The sequence below is a fragment of the Cervus canadensis genome, chromosome 8 (assembly GCF_019320065.1).
Source record: "Cervus canadensis isolate Bull #8, Minnesota chromosome 8, ASM1932006v1, whole genome shotgun sequence".
In the NCBI taxonomy this organism is placed as follows: domain Eukaryota; kingdom Metazoa; phylum Chordata; class Mammalia; order Artiodactyla; family Cervidae; genus Cervus; species Cervus canadensis.
The window spans coordinates 32,292,261-32,311,767 of record NC_057393.1 but is presented as its reverse complement, the minus strand read 5'-3'; the positions used below and the strand labels follow the sequence as shown (position 1 = coordinate 32,311,767).

Below are 19,507 nucleotides of genomic sequence, written 5' to 3'. Positions count from 1 at the left end.
AGCTGCCCTTCGTACTTTGCTATGTTACGTAAAGAGTCAGATAATAGTCCCCTAAGGAATTAGGAGAGAAAAGAGAGAGGTTGGGAAGTTGTATAAAGCTCCAGAAAACTGTAACACATCAACTGCGTGGGCCTAGTAAAAATTCCAACATCCAGAAACAGAAAGCAGCCCTTGAAAACACTTGGCTATCTAAGTGGAAATTGCCTTTAACCTGTCCTCAACCTAGTATCATCCTTTCCTGCCCACAGTGTCCTGTTTAAACCCTAAGAGTTATCCTAGATGATTTACAGAAATGGTTGAAAAGGGTTCTTGAATGTAGGATTGGCTTCCTGTGGATTATTCTAAAATGTTTATTAAAGGTCTAGGCAAATGTAACAGGTGGCACTTGATGCACCATAATACTACTACCTTGCATTGACAGCTTTATGGTTTACAATGTGATTTCGTATCTGTGTCCTCATTTAGAGGCTAGGAGTAAGAAATTGCTTGTCATTCATCTTTCAATATATCTGAAGTGTAAAATTATTGATCTCTATTCCTCCATGACTTATAGGGTCAGAAGGATTCCTGCATCACTGTTTGCAGAATTCTAAAGTCCAGCCAATTGGTCAAGCTGAGAAATCATGTTAAAACTATTCTTTCTCTAAGTATTTCTAAACCAAGACTTGCAATACAGTGTATCTGAATTTTTGTCCATGTTATGGACTTATGAACCAGTGATTATTTAACAGGAATGCCCAGGCCTAAAACAAAAATGTATGTTGGCCAATTGGAGTTAATAATGTGGCCAAAATTTTAATTCTTGAACTTTTCAATGATATTTCTTCTTTATAAGATAGAAATTATTTGTGAATAATCACTTTAAAAATTGTCACTAAAAATTGAAAATATTATAGGGTTGGCCTTATGTTTTCATTGAGTAGATGCTCCTAATCTATTGAATAAAATGTACATGGGCCCTGAGAAGTAGTTTTGGACAGAGAATAAAACATAAGTAACACTGATGAATTTCATAATGTAAAAATGGTTCTTTGGAGAATGACCATACTGATTTCTTCTTTCTCTTTGTCTGTCTAGTGAGAACTCAGCAGAGGCAATAGCAGTACATTCTAACCATCAGTCGAAGTCCCCACTGGAGAAGTTTATGGTCAAACTGTGCACACATCATCAGAAGCAGTTCATTCGTGTTCTGAACGATCTGTACACTGAGTCTCAGCCCGGCTCCGAGGACCTGCAGTCTTCTGATTCTGGAACCATGGACGCCTCTACCTGCGATGCTGGCTGTGCCCAGCTCAGCACCAGACATACAGAAAAGGATGCTCTGTGTCTCAACATGAAGTCTTCTACTTCTGTAGACTTGCCCATAGACTCTGCAGGCTCCCACAGCCCTCCACATTTGACAGAGCAGGCCCTAAAGGAGCCTCCGCCTGAGACAAACTCTGTAGATGGAACAGAGAAGACTCTGACTGTTGTCCAAAAAGATTCCTCTGAACTTCCAACCACTAAACCTAATTCAATGGATAATTCCACTCTGGGATACCTCACTGCACCGAATTCTTCCTCATTAAACTTCCACCGCATCTCTAAGAACCTGGAGGGGCAGACCACTGAACAGGAGCAAGACACAGATGTGAAAATATGTGAAGATGGTAAAGACCATGTGCAGAGTGCAGCTTTAGTAGAAAATCTAATTGCAGTAAAAGCGGCAGCTGAAAATAATGAGGAGAGCAACAGCTGTATTGTTTCTCAAAGAAATTCATTCAAAGCTTTATCAGAAGAGGCTTGGGACTCAGGGTTTATCGGGAATTCACCTAGAACTGCTGACAAAGAGAATGCTTTACAGTGTAGCTCAAAAACACCTTTACGCCAGGACTTAGAGGCATGTGAACAAGATTCAAGGCCAAAGCAAGAGAACCATCTTCACTCCCTAGGAAGAAATAAAATGGGTTACCATTTACAGCCCAGTGATAAGGGCCAGTTTGATCATTCCAAAGATGGTTGGTTAGCCCCCAGCCCCATGCCACCTGTACACAAAACATCAAATGGACACTCACGAACCAAGATGATATCCACCTCCATTAAGACAGCTCGGAAAAGTAAAAGGGCATCAGGGTTGAGGATAAACGATTATGATAACCAGTGTGATGTCGTTTATATCAGCCAGCCAATAACAGAATGCCACTTTGAGAATCAAAGATCGATATTATCTTCTCGGAAAACAGCCAGGAAGAGTACTCGAGGATACTTTTTCAATGGTGATTGCTGTGAGCTGCCAACCGTTCGCACGCTGGCCAAGAATTTACACTCCCAAGAAAAAGCGAGCTGCTCAACTGTGGCATCAGAGGCAGTGGTCACTCCCAAGCAGACCCTTGTCACGTCAGCACCTCAACCTACAGTAGAAGTAGAGCATCCCAGAGAAGACAAGCCTGAAGAACCTAGTAAAGAAACAACTCCTCTCACTGAAGGAGACAGAGATGCATCACCTGAAAAGGCATCTCAAGAGCCAGAGGTTTGCCCCGTGACGAATAATGCAAACCCGAGTGGCTCCCCCACATCAAAGGAAACAGCAGCCTGCAGTCCAGAGTGGCCCCTCCCTGCTCATCTTCCTGAAGAGGACCCACCAGAAGGCAGCTCCATGGTCTCAGCTCCCATGGGAAGTGAGATGTCTTCCTCTGGACGAGACCAGCAGCCAGTTGAACTGCTGAGTACAGAGGAGATGAGTGTACCCCGAGACTGTCCCCTGCTTCCCACCACAGAGAGCATTTCTGAGGGAGGCAGTGACGATGTTGCTCCCAGGCCTGGTTCCCCTCCTGAAACAGCAGAGAGAGAAGAAAGCCCTCTGTGTTCAGAAAATCAAAGTCCTTCTGCGGTCTTGGATCCTCCCATGAGCCCAGGAAAGGCCGAGGAAGAGCCAAGTGTCGCTACTGAGGCTGAGACCGAAGACACTCAGGAGCTAGATACTGACCCACTCTCGAAGGAAAGCAGCACTTTGACAAATGAAAACCCCAGTGAAATTGAGGAAAGTGAGGCAGCAGGTGGTACAGGAAAATTAGAGGGAGAGGATGGTGATGTCAAACATCCTTCAGAAAAAGATGCATGCGATCAAAACACTGAGTCACCTGAAGAGAATCTAGACAAGAAGAAAAAAGGTAGAAAATTACCTGAGGCCTCTGATAGGTGTCTCAGAAGTCAGCTTGCAGATTCTTCCTCTGCTGAGAGGTGCCTAAAAAATCAAAATTCAGATTCTTCCTCTCCAAGTGCTGACGTCAAGGTTTCTAAAAGTTCTGGTGCAAAACGCTCTAAAAAAGAAGGGTACCCTGTTGGGACAACACCCGAGAGCCTCCTTACTGAAGGCTTCCATACAAAAGCTCCGGAAGACACTGAAAACCCAATTGTCAATGAAAGCACCCCTGAGAAAGAAAACATCCCTGAGAAAGACGCTGAGCAGGAGGTTGAAGTGGGTGGGGTGATCACCAGGCAGACTTTTAAAAACATGCTGGTGAAAGAAGTCAAGGGGGAAGAAGGAAGTATTTTCCCCAGCAGTGATCCCTTAGCCACAGTTGGCCAGCCCCTGCCTGGAGAGAAACTGGAAATCTATGTTGAGTCTAAATTAGGTGAGAACAGTACTCAAGAGCCCTCTGAAAGCATACCTTGTACTTTCCCAGAAGAATCACAGGGGAAGCCAGGACCTGCTCCTGCACAGGAGACGGAGGAGGCCGTGAATGAAATAGACAGTGCCGACAGTCAGCATAAAGATGGCGATAGTGATGACGTGCCGTCTAGCACGCTGGGATCATCAGGTAGTGGAAATGATGACACTGCAGTGCCCCCAAAATGGGCCCCAAGGCTTACAAGACTGACCTCCTCCACCTACAACCTAAGACACACTCATTCTCTGGACTCCTTGGATACTATAAAAGTGACTTCCGAAAAGGAAGCAGCACAAGGAAACCCAATCCCAAAGGAAAATGCAGCTTCCGAGAGTGGAGATCCCGTCGATGAGGGTGATGTGGACACCGTGGTGGACGAGCAGCCAAAGTTTGTGGAATGGTGTGCTGAGGAGGAGAACCAAGAGCTCATTGCCAACTTCAATGCCCAGTACATGAAAGTTCAGAAGGGCTGGATCCAGCTCGAGAAAGAAGCCCAGCCAACACCAAGGGCAAGGAACAAGTCTGATAAGCTGAAGGAGATTTGGAAAAGCAAGAAAAGGTCACGGAAATGTCGGGGTTCACTGGAGGTTCAGAAGTTTTCTCCTGTTCAGATGTTGTTTATGACAAACTTTAAATTATCTAATGTTTGCAAGTGGTTCTTAGAGACAACTGAAACCCGGTCTCTGGTCATTGTGAAGAAGCTCAATACTCGTCTTCCAGGTGACATCCCACCCGTCAAGCACCCTCTTCAGAAGTACCCTCCTTCCAGCCTGTACCCCAGTTCTCTACAGGCCGAACGCTTGAAAAAACACTTGAAGAAATTTCCCGGAGCTACTCCTGCCAAGAACAATTGGAAAACACAGAAGCTCTGGGCTAAATTTCGAGAGAATCCCGACCAAGTGGAGCCCGAGGATGGCAGTGACATGAGCCTCAGCCCCAGTCCTGAAGAGAGTGTAGAGGAGGTCAAGGAAGGTAGAAGCAGCCATCCTCCCACCAACTCACCGACCCCAGCCAGTACCCGCATCCTTAGAAAATACTCCAACATTCGAGGAAAGCTCAGAGCCCAGCAGCGTCTGATCAAGAACGAGAAAGTCGAAAGCCCATTTGGTCCAGCTGTGGAAAGCAAACAGAGTTGCAAGAGTGTGTGCATCAACCCTCTGATGTCCCCCAAGCTCGCCCTGCAAGTCGGTGCGGATGGCTTTCCCATTAAGCCCAAGAGCACCGATGGAACGAAGGCAAGGAAAGGGAAGCAGGTGCCTGAGGTCTTGCCAAAAGCAGAGGTTCAGAATAAACGCAAGAGGACAGAAGGCAGCAGCACTCAGGACAGGAAGGACAAGGGGCCTGCGATGAAGTCCAGCAAAGAAAGGCATGTTGATGGGTCCACCAGAATCTCCGCTGCCAAGAAGCCAGCCACAAGGGACAGAAGCAGCCAGCTGCCCAGAAAGACAGCTTCAAAAGAGAATCAAGTGAAGATCCCTAAAAAGTCACCTGGGAAGAGCTGCCCGCCCTCCAGGAGAGAAAAAGAGAATGCAAACAAAAGACCTACCCAGTCCTCTGCCTCGGATCCGGTGACAAAATCTGCAAAGCAAAAAGGGGCAGGTGAGTCCTCTTCCAGGCCACAGAAAGCCACAAATAGAAAGCAGAGCAGTGGAAAGACTCGGGCCAGACCCTCGACAAAAACCCCAGAGAACAGTGCGGCCCAGAGAAAGCGAAAGCTGAAGGCAAAGCTGGACTCTTCCCACAGCAAAAGAAGGCGGTTGGATGCAAAGTGATTCGCAGGGCAGTAGCCCAGAGTTGAAACTGTTCTATAGAAGTAACCCTTTATTTTGCATTAACTAAATCTGCTTTTATAAGCTTATCAAGCCTTTCAAATCTGCAGTTAATGGAGAACACCACAATTTAAGATGTCAGAAAGTACGTCTCAGATGGAGAAGGGAACTTGCAGAGTCTTTCTCTGAGGCTGAGTAAGGGAAGTTATATATTATATTCTGGTTGTTCCTTGGGTTTTAAACTTGGAACCAAGCAGTTTTAGTTTTTAAAAGTACAGTGCCTTATTTATCCTTTTTGTTTTTAAATTTACAAAAGCTAAAAAGCTGATCTATGTGATTAAAGGCTTGTATTTTATACTTGATGCACAAGCACTTGTACTGTAGCCAAGAAGACCACCATCATGCACATAAAAGTAGCTTTTCAGCAGCCACCCTGCAGTGTCAGTACACAAACAGATGCTCCTCTTTGCAAACCCCAGCAGTGAACTTCCCTCTGTCTTGTTTGTTCAAATGATATTTGAAAGCTAAACCAAATCATTTTTACAGTATGTGGAGAATGCAGAGGGAATTTATAGTTATTATAAAAGATTAATACTTCTGTTACCCCTTTTTAAAAATTCATATTCGTTGTTGGTCACTCATCTCTGGTCTTTTGTCATTTGAGGAAATATATTCTAAATTATGTGCCCATGGGACAAAAGGTGTGTCACAAGGTGTTAATATTGATATATGAGCTCTGAAAATTATTCACACCCCCCAAACTATTTGCATTACTGATTCTTCCCATCCTTTTCATTTTTGATCTTGCACGCTTGCTAACACACTAATCAGGTTTTCATCCTACTTTGGGAGAAAAAAAAAAAAAAAGCTAGTATCTTTTTGCCATAATTTGACAATTGGGATAAGAGTGACCATTCTAATTATTTTTCTTGTCTTGAGTACTTCTGTATTCAAAGAAAGCCAAAATGTTATTTTCAGTAATAGGAAAGTTTAAAAGAGTGTGTGTGTGTTAGGGGGTATTTGCATGTGGTTATAAAGCCACAAATGTCTCCCATTTCCCCAGTTCTACAGTAAAATTCTTTCTTCTCCATGCAGTGTGATAGGGTGTTCATGAGCTGAGTAATTAGCGTAGGCCAGATGGCTTAAATATAGCCTAGGGTCTCTATGAGCATTCCCCAAATCACTATGGCACCAGACTCAGAATTATAAAAAGGTCAGAGCAGCCTTTCAGTTGGAGAAAGTAGCACCAACATCTCATTGTGTGCCCACACACATCCCAGTACCAGGAGCTGATGCTCAGCTGGTATTCCAGTGTGAAATGTACATGTTTAGAGTAGCTGCCCTTTCTGATGGATTAACATCATACACTGTAGTTAATACTTATAGAATCACAATGGCCTCTATCACGTCGGGCTCTGTTCCATGGCTCAAAAGCAAGAGCTGCAATATTTGTAACTGATGTTGTTTGAGACCTGAGATGAGTGTATTGGCTTTACCTTGGTGCCTGTAACATTGCTCTATTATAACACAGTGTGTACTCGGCATCTCCATTGGGCCACTCTGCCAATAAGTGTTGCTCGCTGAAGCTTCAGCCAGCTTCTCTGACATGCTCTGCCCCAAAATAGGCTCGTATGGACAGCTGCTACTCCGTCCTTTTTATTAAAAGATTTTCCATCCCTATTGCTTGAAATCTGTTTGGATAAACCCCGATGTATCTGTTTTCATGCATTAGTTCATTCAGATCATGATAAAACAAGTTTTCTACCCATTCTGTTAAAGTTTTGCTGTATATAATGAAAACTTCTGCGGATTGGATAGGATTAGAAAAAAGTGTTTGATTCATGGGAAACTGAGCACGGTGTTGAATTTTGCAGATAGTGAAGCTTACTATCTTCAAAGAAGCCTTTTTGTTCCCCCCTAGTGTCTCCTCTATCCCATGAGTCTTTTTTTCTTTTTTTGTATCTTTGACCTTGGCCATTCCAGAGCTACCTATATTAATGAAACTGCTGAGTGTGTGTGTTGGCAACCTTCCTCAGCATTAAGTTGCACAGAAGCATTAACGTGTTTTAAGTAGGTTCATTTAATCTATGTAAGTGGTTTTAAAGTTTTTTTTTTTAAATCTTTTCATAGAGTCGTCACTGGATGTTGTTTTTGTGGTGACTTTACCAGTGGAGGTCTGCCCACATCAGGTGTGCTGGCCCCTGTACATACGTTCAAGGTGCCCCTTAGCTGCACACAGACTACCTTGTAAGGGTGCTTGGGTTAGGTTAGGGAGAGATGCCAGGCTGGAGGTAGGTGGCACTTTTCCAGTTGCAGGTTATAATCCATTCCATTCCTTTCCTCATTTCTTTTTCATTTTTAAAAGCTTATCACTTCAAGATCATAGCCTTCTCTCCCATTCTAGACAGCATTGGAGAAAAGATACCATTGTGCATCTATTTATTTTATATACCTACCAATGCAATGGATCATCTTTAAAATCAACTTACACTTTATAACAGACTACATTTAAATAGACTGGGATTCTACATAAGTAAGACACTTAAAAGTTTAGAATTATATTTGTTGAATCTCACTTTTGCTGATTCAGTTAACTTTACTCATAGAAAAAGGAAAAAAGCAGACTTGAGGTCCAACTCTGGAAGGCACGTTTACACTTATAGCAGATGCTGGCAAGCCTGTCTCTCAGACACCTCCAAGCCTAGACTTGGTTCTGACTCAAGACTCCCCTTGATCTCCCCCACTTCCTGTAGCCATCGTCGCAGTGTGGCTTGCACCGGACGCAAAGGCAGTCTGTCCCACCTTCTGGATTCCAAGTTTAAAAGGAATTCAGCTCCTGGGCCTGTACTCAGAGAAGTGACTTTTGGAGCTGACATTGATGACCAGATAACATCAGTATTCCCTCTGAGCTTCTGGGGGAGCTGGAAGACTCCTGGAAAGCAGTCACTGAAGCTCCACCATAGCTCCCCAGAGCTGGGCCCTCTTTAGGAGGTCCTTTTCCATCTCCCATTTTCTACCCTCTGAGGCTCCCCCGGTTTGGAGGAACCACCTGGAGTCTGCACCCTTGGTCAGGGTCCAGAGCCTTGCCCCTGGCACTGGCACAGACATTTTAACAGTCTTGCAGCACAGCAGGAAGGCTATGAACCTTTGTTCTGCTTGTGAGGCTATGTATGTACAAATGTTAGTCATGTCTGTTACCCTGAAGTTGCTAGTCCCTTGGCTCCCTTTGGTAGGCCAGTTCTGTTGTATCTGCACTTCATTAAAGACTTCTACACAAGCCTTATTTTAAAAATAATCTTAGGCCGTGGGTTTCATGCCTCCTTGTTCCTGTGTAGTATAGATGGAAGAGGTGTAGTTAGTCATCACTTCATAAATGTGGTTCTTCTAATGGGGTCCTCTGTGCATCATGAGACTGTGCAGGTGAATTCCTCACAGTTCAGATAGGTCATCAATAAACACATCACTTCATGACAGTCGTTTCGAATTGAAGTTTGGACTCTTCTCCCTTGGAATGAATTCTGTAGTGAAGACTGAAGCTGTCACTGTCATTTGTGGGCAGCTTGCCTATTGAGCAGTGGGCCTAAGAGCCAAGAAGGAAAGGCCAACGTGCCATGTGAGGCAAGCTGGAGATGCCGTAGTGAGTGCCACCATCGGCGAGTCTGGTATCTGGTCACTTTCCCTGGGACAGAACTGGAATTTCCCCAGGTGCTGGCCAAGGGTACCCCAACCGCCTGCTCCTTATGGTTTCAGGTCAGCCCATGCAGGCTCTCATTTGGCCTACAGATGATCCTTCACTGCTCTGCAAACTGTGGGCTGGTCATGCTTTTGTAAATAAAAGTGTATTGGAACACAGCCATACCCATTCATTTAGGTATTATCAGTGGCTGTATGTATTTGCAGCAGAGTTGAGTATCTGTAGCAGAGACCACATGGCCCACAAAGCCTAAAATATTTACTACTTGGATCTTTGAGAAAAAGTTTGTTGACCCATGCTTGAGAGAAGAATCTCTTTTCAGGGGAAAAAAAAAACTTTGCTGGTTTATCTTCTCCTTTCTTCTGCCTCTTCTCTCTGTCCTCTTCTTCTTCCTCCTCATCTTACCTCAATTTTGTTCTTTTTTCGTCTTTATTTTTTCATACTACGAAAGAGACATGTTGCCACAGCACATCAAATACCATCTCCTGAAACCTGAACTGCCTTAGCCTCACATCCTATTAGAATCACCCATCACCTTTAGCCTCTAGTCAGAATCCATGAGCAAATAGGAATTTGGAGTTCTAAAAGTATGTGGCCTGGGCCTCTCCTTTCATTCAGTTTTTATCATAGACTTGACTCTGGCTTCACTTCTTGTTTATTACTAATCAAGTAAGCCAAGATTTTATTTCTTTCAAAGTTAGTTGAGACTTCGTTAGGTGGCTCTTCAGTTTTCTGAACCTTACATTTAGATATGAAAAGCCTTTTCACAGAGGGAAAAAAAGTCCAATCACAAACCCAAATTGTTGTTTATTATAGTTCTGGCCAGCTTCTGGGAAAATGTATTGACACTATTTTTTTCAGTCACACACTCTTCTTTCAAAATAATTATATTAAAAGCAAGCCAACAACTGAAAAACAGAAGCTTGAAGTGCTTTAGAAAGAATAATAGAAAATTGGGGCATATTATAACCTGAATGTGACAGAATTTATGGATGGTATCTTTAGATTAAATCCAGTTAACTTCCAAGGTTTGTCTTCTCCCTCCCCAAAACTCAAGGATCCGTTTCTATGTTTTTTATCAAAATGAAGGATTGATAAAATTTTGTCAGTGGCTCTAAAACAATGACTGTTTCGTATGTTTTGAAACAGATAATTATCATTTGAATTGTTTCCTATGAGTTTTTACCTTCTTATGGCTTGATAGCCACTGAAATACTGAAATTTTTCCAAGTGTGAAGTCATGTCTGTGTCAGGCATCCACAAGGCAGTCCTCACATCCCAGCATTGTGTACTTTGCCCCAGGCTTGCTCCCAAGTCCTTTTCAGGGAAAAAAAGAGCAAAAAGATTACTGTAGTTAAAAGTAGCAGAATTTGGGGGAGCCTGTTGAGACAGCCTGTGATATAGCTCATCCCTTGAAACATGAGAGCCAACTGCTCTCACCTCCAGTGGATGGGCTGGAGGACACAAAGGTCTGACCCCCTTCCCTTAAAGACGTCCAGCCATGCTGAGGCAGAGCCCCAGAGTGCTCCGACGCTGCTCCCGGCTCAGGGTTCATCATGCTGTACCGAGGACCCAGGCAATCACCCGGGGCACTCTGCAGGCATCCTTGCTCATGCTTTTTTGCCTCTGGTTTGAGCCAGTGCTGGCTATTTCCTTGCAATACCTTCCCTTTGATCCTTTCCCCAGAACCCTGGTGGTTTACATCAGTGCTCAGAGGGGCTGGCGAGCACGGTGACAGAGGCTCTTTCACCTGCGTGGGACCATTCCATTTAACACGAAGTGCTCAGTAAGCAAGCCACATGGAAGTAGATTGCTCATTTAAAAAGATCCAACTTGCCCATAGTTGTATAATCCGCCAGAGATTGGAGGAATGCATTAAACAAGGTATAATGGGTTATGTTTTAAAGAAAAAGAGACCCCATGTGGCCCACATAGCCTAAAATATAAACTATTTAATACCTGACCCTTTTCAGAAAAGGTTTACTGATCCTTGCCCAATCCTTGCAATATGCCATTCAAGATCAAATTGTGTGGTCACAGGCACAAATGTATTTTTTTCATGTAGTCCAGCACTGCAACATTTCTTTCATTTTAGATTTTACCATTTCTTGCCTGTTATCTTAGCACACAGCTGCTATCCCACATTATTCCTAAATAATGTTCGTGTATTAAAGAACACATATCCCTTTGTGGATTGAATATTTGTTGAATTGTGGACATTCAATCTGATCTACCAGAATACCAAGTTAAAGTGAAAAGTACAAAGTCTTTTAAACTGAAAGTACTACAGTTGTCTTCATGTTTATGAGTTAAGGTGAACTTGACTCTCATGGAACGACATTCCTCGACAGCAGTGCTCAACATAAATGGATTTACTCATGAACTCAAAAGCCTAGAATACAGCCCCTCCCAGCAGGTACAGGGCATGTTGGTTTCACCCCCAGAAACCATACAGTGTATTTGTGTACAGTATGTTTGCAAGTTTATCACTTCCCAAGCTTTGGTCATTACTTGTGAACATACATGGCTGGTCTTTGCCTGTTTGAACCTCATTCCAGATCCCCCATTCTCAGCTCTTAAAAATACCAGCATGTCAATGGCACCTTGTCAGCACACCAGCAGCTTTAGACTGAAGTTCAGGGCTCTCCAGCCTGGCCAGCGAAACCCACTCCTGCCTGGTCGGGCCTAGCTCACCTCATTTTAAGGCCCCACCTTTGTCACCTTGCCTCTTCCCTCTTCTTCCGCCCCCAGGCCCCTTCCCGGAGAAACCTTCTCTGGGAAGCCACCTACCTTTCGAGTGCTTCGCTGAACATGTGTATGTCATATTACAAGCATTTCATGACTGTTTTTCTTCTCATATTTAGCCATTGGGTCCAAATGCTATTCAGCTTATCAACTTTCTCACTCAAATTGTTTTCTGTAATCTACACTTCATGTCATCTTATAGCTAACACTGTAGAATTTGGGAGCTAGTTTGTGGAAGAGATACTGTACAAACAAGATTTTCATAATTTTGTATATTTATACCACAGGTAGGGATGAGTTTTAGAGCCCTATAGCTTAAGGTTGTTAGTTTCACCAGTGATTTCTTCATTCTTAATAGCTCTAGGAGAGTGTGTGACTATGATTTCAAATACATATATATAATACATATTTATACACACCACTGTGAAATTTATTTCACTGTGTAAATAGTGGTATTTTCCTGTTCAAATGCTTCTATAGAAAGTATTTATTTTAACAAACAAAAACTGTCAAAAGGGCTTTCCAAAAAAGTGTTCTTTCTAAAAACCCATCCTCCCCAGCTCCCATGCTCAGCCACTGAACCCCCAAACTACATCATGAAGGGTGAAACCTTGAAGCCCTCACTGTATTGGGGCAGACACAACTGCATTGGGAAGCTGAGCACATTGCCCACTGTCACGCCATCCCAGAACAAAGTGGGTCTCCCACGATGGGGTCAGCTGTGCCAGCCAGGGCATCGGGACTTGTCTCAAGCCACCCACTCCTTATATACACAGTTGGCCCATTCTACTGTACATTTCAACAGCCTGTGCAGGGAGACGAGCCCTTGTTGTAACCCCAAGGAAATCCAAACCTATACCTGTGGGATATGGAGAAACCACTGGTTGCCTAAAGAAAGCATTAAGATGTATTTTAGTCTTTCTCACCTTCAGGAAGGACACCTGTTCCCGCTCTCTTAAACCAGGGGAGATAAGCTTGCTTCCTCCCGCACCTTGACAGTGCTGAGCACCTTAGCTCACAGCCGTCGCCGCCTCCTCTCCCACCCCCTATCTGTCTCACAAGCCTCCGCACAGATGTGGGTCAACCCCACCTGTAACCGATGGTACAGAATGAGGCCGTCTGCTCTAAGATGTATGCAGCGTTACTTCTCAGGAGTCCTGATCTGCAATTCAGTCCCCGTAGATGAAACAGAACCGATGCTTTCCCATCGTGTTCCTCTTCCCTGTGCTCCATTCCTGGGCACCCCTGTCTGAGCCACAGCTTTGCTGTCCGGCTGGCTGGCTGGCCTAAGAACTGTAGCTCCAGGCCTGCGGAGAGCTTGGGACTGGACACGCAGGGATTCGTGTCATCCATTTGAACCATAATTTGCCTGTTTACTTATGGCCTCCCTTTGTCTTTTCTAAACTAATGAGGAAGACACTTGAACAGTAATGCTGGAGAATGTTTTTTCTAAGATACTGTTTGTAAGCAAATCTGATTTTAAGATGAAATGTGAATGGGTAACTAGGTGCCAGGGAATTTAGCACTGAACTAGACGGTTGAAACTTTTTTAACCTTTGCAGGAAAAAATACTTTGCTCTCATCTAAATGTTCACAAGAAATAATGTTGTAAATAGTTTTTAAAAAAATATTTATTACATGTGCTGTATACAGATTCATGTTCCGAGTGATGTTGGTTTGCATTGTAGTATTGTAGAAGAATATATTTTGAGCAGTGGACTTCCTTTCATAACACAGTACACACATGGAGAAAGAACAAAAATGAGCAGGTTGAGAGCTGTTTGGGGCATTTGATCTGTAATGTTACATCAAGTCCAAGCTTTAACTGCCCCCTCTTCTCATCTGGTTATGGTATATATTATATATATACATATATATATATAATATACACACACATGTATGTATGATAAACTGGTCAGTGGTCAGTCCCCAGAGCAGATTTCCAGGTGTTCTTTCTGATGTGTTGCCCGTAAGCAATAAGATTCTAGGTAATAACATTTATTCCGGGCTCTGCGTTAGCCCTTGTCTCAGAGGATAGGGTGGGGGGTAGAACAGCTCTTGCTAAGACCTCTTGCCTTTGCTGGAGAGGTTGCTGTACTTGAATTTTTGCTTCTGTTTGTCTGCACGCTCCTTCACATTATACAATGCTAGCAATGGATGAGAAATCTGCCAGGACCAGACACCTCAAAAATTGGACATAGAGACTGAAAAATTACCAATTTTCCATGAATTTTTAGGGTTTACAGAATCTAGTTGAGGCAAAGCTCATTTGGTTATAGCATACATGTAAGAACTTTTTGCATTAAAAATGTAAATGGTCAATACAAAGTCCCTTGACTATATATCTGACCTACCTTTAAGAGCTAGCCCATTTCCTATATTCCTCTGTGCCTGGGTTTGAAACGTCCAAAGCCCCAGTGCATGTCTGGGGTTAAACCCATTTAGGTTCGTGCAAAGAGGGCAGTTGCTCCTCCAAGTATCCCAGCGTGTCCAGTCCAACAGGTTTCTAAGCTGTTTAGCAACCTCTCCTTGTGACCGTCCTGAACTTTATGAAAAATACCCCACACCCAGATAACCATGAATAGAATAATGTAGTTTTTTAGGCTTTTTGGAATATGTCTTCTCTTTTGTATTTATGATGGTGTTTGGAATTTTTCACTAGTGTTTTTTTAGATCGAAGTGGGTGCATTAGGATAAAACTTTCCATTGCTGCGCCTGAAAGCAAGCAAGAGGAAAGAAATGGACCTATGTGTGTCATTGGGAAGGTGACTACTTCTTGTGGTGGGGGGAGGGAGGGAGGGAGGGAGCGTGGTAGATTATGTGGGGGTAAAATAGAATTCCGGCCTGAGGCTCCCCGAGTCTTATTACCTTGTAATAAATAATCCCTTTATTAGCCTCACTTAATCTCAATAGAAGCCTGCTGTTTACCCTCAGGGAACAAGTAGTTTTCAAAATTGAGCTCCTCCAAGGTCATTGGCCAATGCCTGCATGCAGGCGTGGGTCGTCTTTGTGAACTCATGGCATTATTTTCCCATATGCATTATGATAGTATGAAATTCAACCCCAACCTGTATGAAAAGCACAGCCCAGGGTCCTCCTTTCAGGCTAGAGTTAATGCCTTTGAGAGGCCAGAGCGTCCTAGGAGGCCCATGCAATTTAACTGAAGCTCAGGTGCCGTGTTGGGTTTTTTATTCTTCTTAGGCCACAACCTTCAGAATGAGTTTAGGGCAGGGCTGCTGATCCAGCTGTGGATCCAGGGAGCTCTAAGATGAATCTCTACCGTTCCTGTAAAGGTCTTTCTGGTTCTTCCCAGTGTTGTCCTTGCTGAGGTCAGTCTCGTAGTTGTCAGGTGTGCTCCTCTTTTGCCGTCTTGTGAGTTGTAGCCAGCGATCCAGATGCCCAAGGACAGTCTCCAGAGGGCCTCGCTCCTTCCCGGTACCATGTGTGTGCGCCTGACCTGTGTGAAGATGGTCTTGTCAAAAGTAGTGACATGAGAAATCCTGCAAATGGTAATCCGGTGATCAGCATGTTTCCCTTGGGCCTGGATTTCCACTATGTTAGTGAGTGTAGGAAAATACTGTGTCTGTTATGGATGAAAATTCAATGTATGCTGTGAATTTGTTGGTTTGAAACATTGAAAAATTTTCATTAGACAATGTTTACATACCTCACCTGAAGAACCTTTGAGAGTGTATATATGAAATTTAAAATATATTAAGTTGCTTTAAAAACAATATGTATAGCTATAAAAGTTGGAGTTATTTTAACTTTGAATATGTACCAAGTCTCAAATATTGAAATCTTGTGGACTCTGTGCTTCTGTGTTTTGCTTTCCTATTAGACTGTGTAGGAAACTGTGTTCTTGTTACTGGTAAAGGGGCCCTCAATGAAATCCAAGCTTGGAAGAATTTCCTAGGTTGTTTCAGATTTTCTTGTTTGGTTTTGAGGGGTGGGGTGTGGAGCTGGAGGCTGTGTGGGAGGGATTTCTCTAACATTGACATCTATTCCATGAGCTTTTCCTAGGCGCTTATTTTATTGCAGTGTATTAAACTTCTTTGATATTAAAGTGTGTTTGTGTAGTTACTGGAGAGGGTGCAGAACACATGGAAACCTAGCGTTCAACTTGTAGTCTGCATCAAATTTGCTAAGTTGCCAGAAGGAACCAGAAAGCAATACTTCCTGGGACATCCCTCATGGTCCAGTGGTTAAGACTTCTGCCTTCCTATGCAGGGAGTACAGATTTGATCCCTGGTGGGGAAGCCCAGATCCCACATGCCTCACAAGCAAGAAAGCAAAACATAGAAACAATATTGTAACAAGTTCAATAAAGACTTTAAAAATGATCCACATTAAAAAAATCTTTAAATAAACAACTCCAGAATACTTAACATGACTTTGGCCTAGGCCACCAATATTGGGATTTAAATCTATTTGCTAGATCTATGGCCATTTTGTGAGTTATGCCTAACTTCAAACAATAGGAAACCCAATGAATGGTCCTTGGGAATTCCCATGGCAGAACTGGGAAGGCACTAGTGCTTCATCTTGAGGTTCAGGGAGCACCTGAATCCATGCTCCTGACCTCATTGCTAAATCTAGGGGGTGAAGTGCACAGCATCCCAGCTCCCTAGCCCATGCTGGGTTGTGGCAGAAAGGTGGCAGGAAATCCTTCCATCTACTTGCCTCATGACCTGTTCCATTATAGTCTTTCAACTCTCCTGTGTGTGTGCTAAGTTGCTTCAGTCATGTTCATCTCTGTGCGACCCTATGAACCATGGCCTGCCAGGTTCCTATGTCCATGGGATTCTCTAGGCAAGAACACTGGAGTGGGTTGTGATGCCATCCTCCAGGGGATCTTCCCAACCCAGGGATTGAACCCACATCTCTTATCGTCTCCTGCACTGGCAAGTGGGTTATTTACCACTAGTGCCACCTGGGAAGTCCTTCAACTCTCCTGGAGATGGGCATGTTGATGGATCCAGTAGGCCAGTGATTCATGGACTCAACCGTGATTTCTTTAACAGGTTCATCTGACATTGGCCATTGACACGCAGAACCCAATAGAAATAATCCGGCAGCTGGCAGTCATCCTGGACACTTACCTTGGAGAATTACCTTGTTCAAGATTAGGACTTTTTGTTGTTAAAATAGTCCTCTTTTCCTCCAGTATTCATCCTGTGGTAGAAGAACTGAAGTCTGACCTGAGAGGTGCAGACTGGCTTGGGATGAGGGGTCATCTCTAACTCTGAGGGCTCAGGACATAGGGAGATTCATTATCGCCAACAGCAGGGAATCTCGGCAACTTTAGGGCTTCCCTAGTCGCTCAGTTGGTAAAGAATCTGCCTGCAGTGCAGGAGACCCAGGTTCAATTCCTGGGTTGGGAAGATCCCCTGGAGAAGGGAATGGCAACCCACTCCAGTATTCTTGCCTGGTGAATTCCATGGACAGAGGAGCCTGGTGGGCTACTGTCCATGGGGTAGCAGAGTCAGACACAACTGAGCAGCTAACACACTTTGGCAACTCTAGTTGAAAGCCTGGGCATTCCTTTGACTGCCTCCACCCTCCAACCAAGCACTGCTGTGCCCATTCCTCTAGCTGGGCATTTCCTTAAAACTGAAATCTGCCACTGGAACTCAGAGGTTGCGGACTGGTGACTGACAGTTGTGTTTTATTTAGCCCAGTATTTAAAAAACATCTAAAAACTGAGTGTTTACATAAAAATTGATTCCTGGCTTCTCTTTTTAAAAAAAAAAGATCATGAAGACCTGACAATTAGCACATGGTAGGATCCACTGAAGCTGGGTAGGTTGGAAAGCATGCCTTTCAGGTCATTACAATCTCCATCAGTGCTCGTTTGTCCCTTGCTCTTTATAGGAGGGAACCAGGTCCCTGTCCTGACTGCAGTAGCAGAAGTGGCAGTACAGTTGATGGGCAGGAGGCTCACTTAGGTAACCTGCTGGCCTCTGCAAACTCTGGAGCTGGCAATGCTATTTGAACACACTTTATCCCCTGAACCTGGTTCATGACATTTCCTCCCAAATCCTTGATTACTTTGAAGGCGCTGCAGCTACCATCACCGCCCACTTCCAGGGTGACAGTGTGCTGTTTCCGTGTGATTTATATGAACATCACCACGAATGGGAGATTTGTTTATACATCAGGGGAGGGCCAGCCGGGTCCCCTTGGTGTCAGGGGCCTTGTCCAGCCTGACTGCCTGACTCAGCGGGCCCAATTGCCAGGGCCTGTCTTCCCTTAGACATGCAGGTGACACATCCTACATAGTGCAATTCTGTGGTCTGAAATCCTACTAGAACCACTGTAGAGGAACATTTGCCTCCTTTCTCCACTGATGCCTAAGACCCACTGTTCTGGCGCCTGGCAGGTCAACCTTATGGGACAGTTTGAGAGGTCACACTGCTCGAATCTGTTGCCCGGATGCTCTGAAACCTTCAGAGCCAGGTTAAATATGGGTGTGGCTCGGTACACAAACTTAACACAATGTGGGTGTGACACCTGAAGAGAAGGTAGGGTGGACAGTGTCCCCAGATTCCTGTGTGCTGTGTCCTGTTGGGCCCTGTTCTCACACTGCCATCTCCAGGGAGCTATGACCAAGTCACCCTCCAGACCTCCCCTTCCTTCTTCATGATGAACAGACCTTCTCTGCTACTTCAGGTAGACTAGAGAGTTACAAGGGCAGATGCCCCACGTGTGCTGGCTCTGGGCTCCATCCCTCAATTGTGGCTGGTTGATGGACAGCCTAGAAACTCTTGCCTGTGTGAGAGTGCGTGTCAGCAGCCCCGGCCTCACCCGTGATGCAGAAAAAGACATCAACAAGGCAGAACCCAAGTGAATCCATGTCATGTTCACATGAAGACAACAGACAATATCCAACATGTTCTAAAACAGCTTCTCAGGAAAGGGCAGGTGTGGCTCCCCACGGGCTTGTTCTAAACCAGTCTCTTTAAAGGAGTGATCCAAACAAGACTACAGAAACCCCCCACCCCGAAACAGAACATCACAACTACGTAGCATCTGAAAATCAAAAACAAGACACTGGATGTTGACTTTAACATATAAAAATACTATAACAAAATGAAATACAAATATATATTAGAATCTGTTAAGTATTCTGTATAAAGAGATACTTTCATGGTTAGGCTAACAGCAGGCAAAGAGGAGATAAAGTCCAGCCTTTTCCATTTCCGACACCTGCAGGGGGAGCCCAGGCCACTGCCGCCTACATCGCTGGCCAAAAGCAGCAGCACCCACGGGACTGGCCCTGTTTGTCTCTTCAGTGGAATCAGCCGATGGCAACATCAGCGTGAACTGGAGGTCTTTACCAAAGGGGTGACAAGGCTTGGAAACGATTTCTCAGGTGATTTCTTGGGAGCTTTCTCCCGGGACTCAGTGGGCCCAAATTCAAATAGGCAAGATGCGTGGTGGTCCAGCTTCTTAGCAACTTTTGGGTTGGTGGTTCAGTTGATGAAAAGTTGATCCTGGGGCACACAGGTCTCTTGGGCCCCCTTGCTGTACTCACCCTGTGATGGATCCCAATCTTCCAGCTCAACAGAGGGTGAGTGTGGAGCTGGGTTGGGGTGTGGGGTGTGGTGGAGGGTTGGATGGGGACAGCGGCCAGCTCACAGAGTGCT

General features: G+C 44.4%; 1 protein-coding gene across 17 annotated transcripts in view; it reads left to right on the top strand.

The window, feature by feature from the left end:
- LCOR (ligand dependent nuclear receptor corepressor) overlaps positions 1-15,924 on the top strand; it is a 129,741-nt gene extending 113,817 nt beyond the window's left edge. For all 17 annotated transcript variants that reach the window (XM_043475847.1, XM_043475846.1, XM_043475839.1 and 14 more), the window contains one exon: positions 1,078-15,924. In XM_043475847.1, the coding sequence (XP_043331782.1) occupies positions 1,145-5,422 (4,278 nt within the window). In that variant the 5' untranslated portion in view covers positions 1,078-1,144 and the 3' untranslated portion in view covers positions 5,423-15,924. The remainder of the gene's footprint in view (positions 1-1,077) is intronic.
- Positions 15,925-19,507: the final 3,583 nt, after the last annotated feature.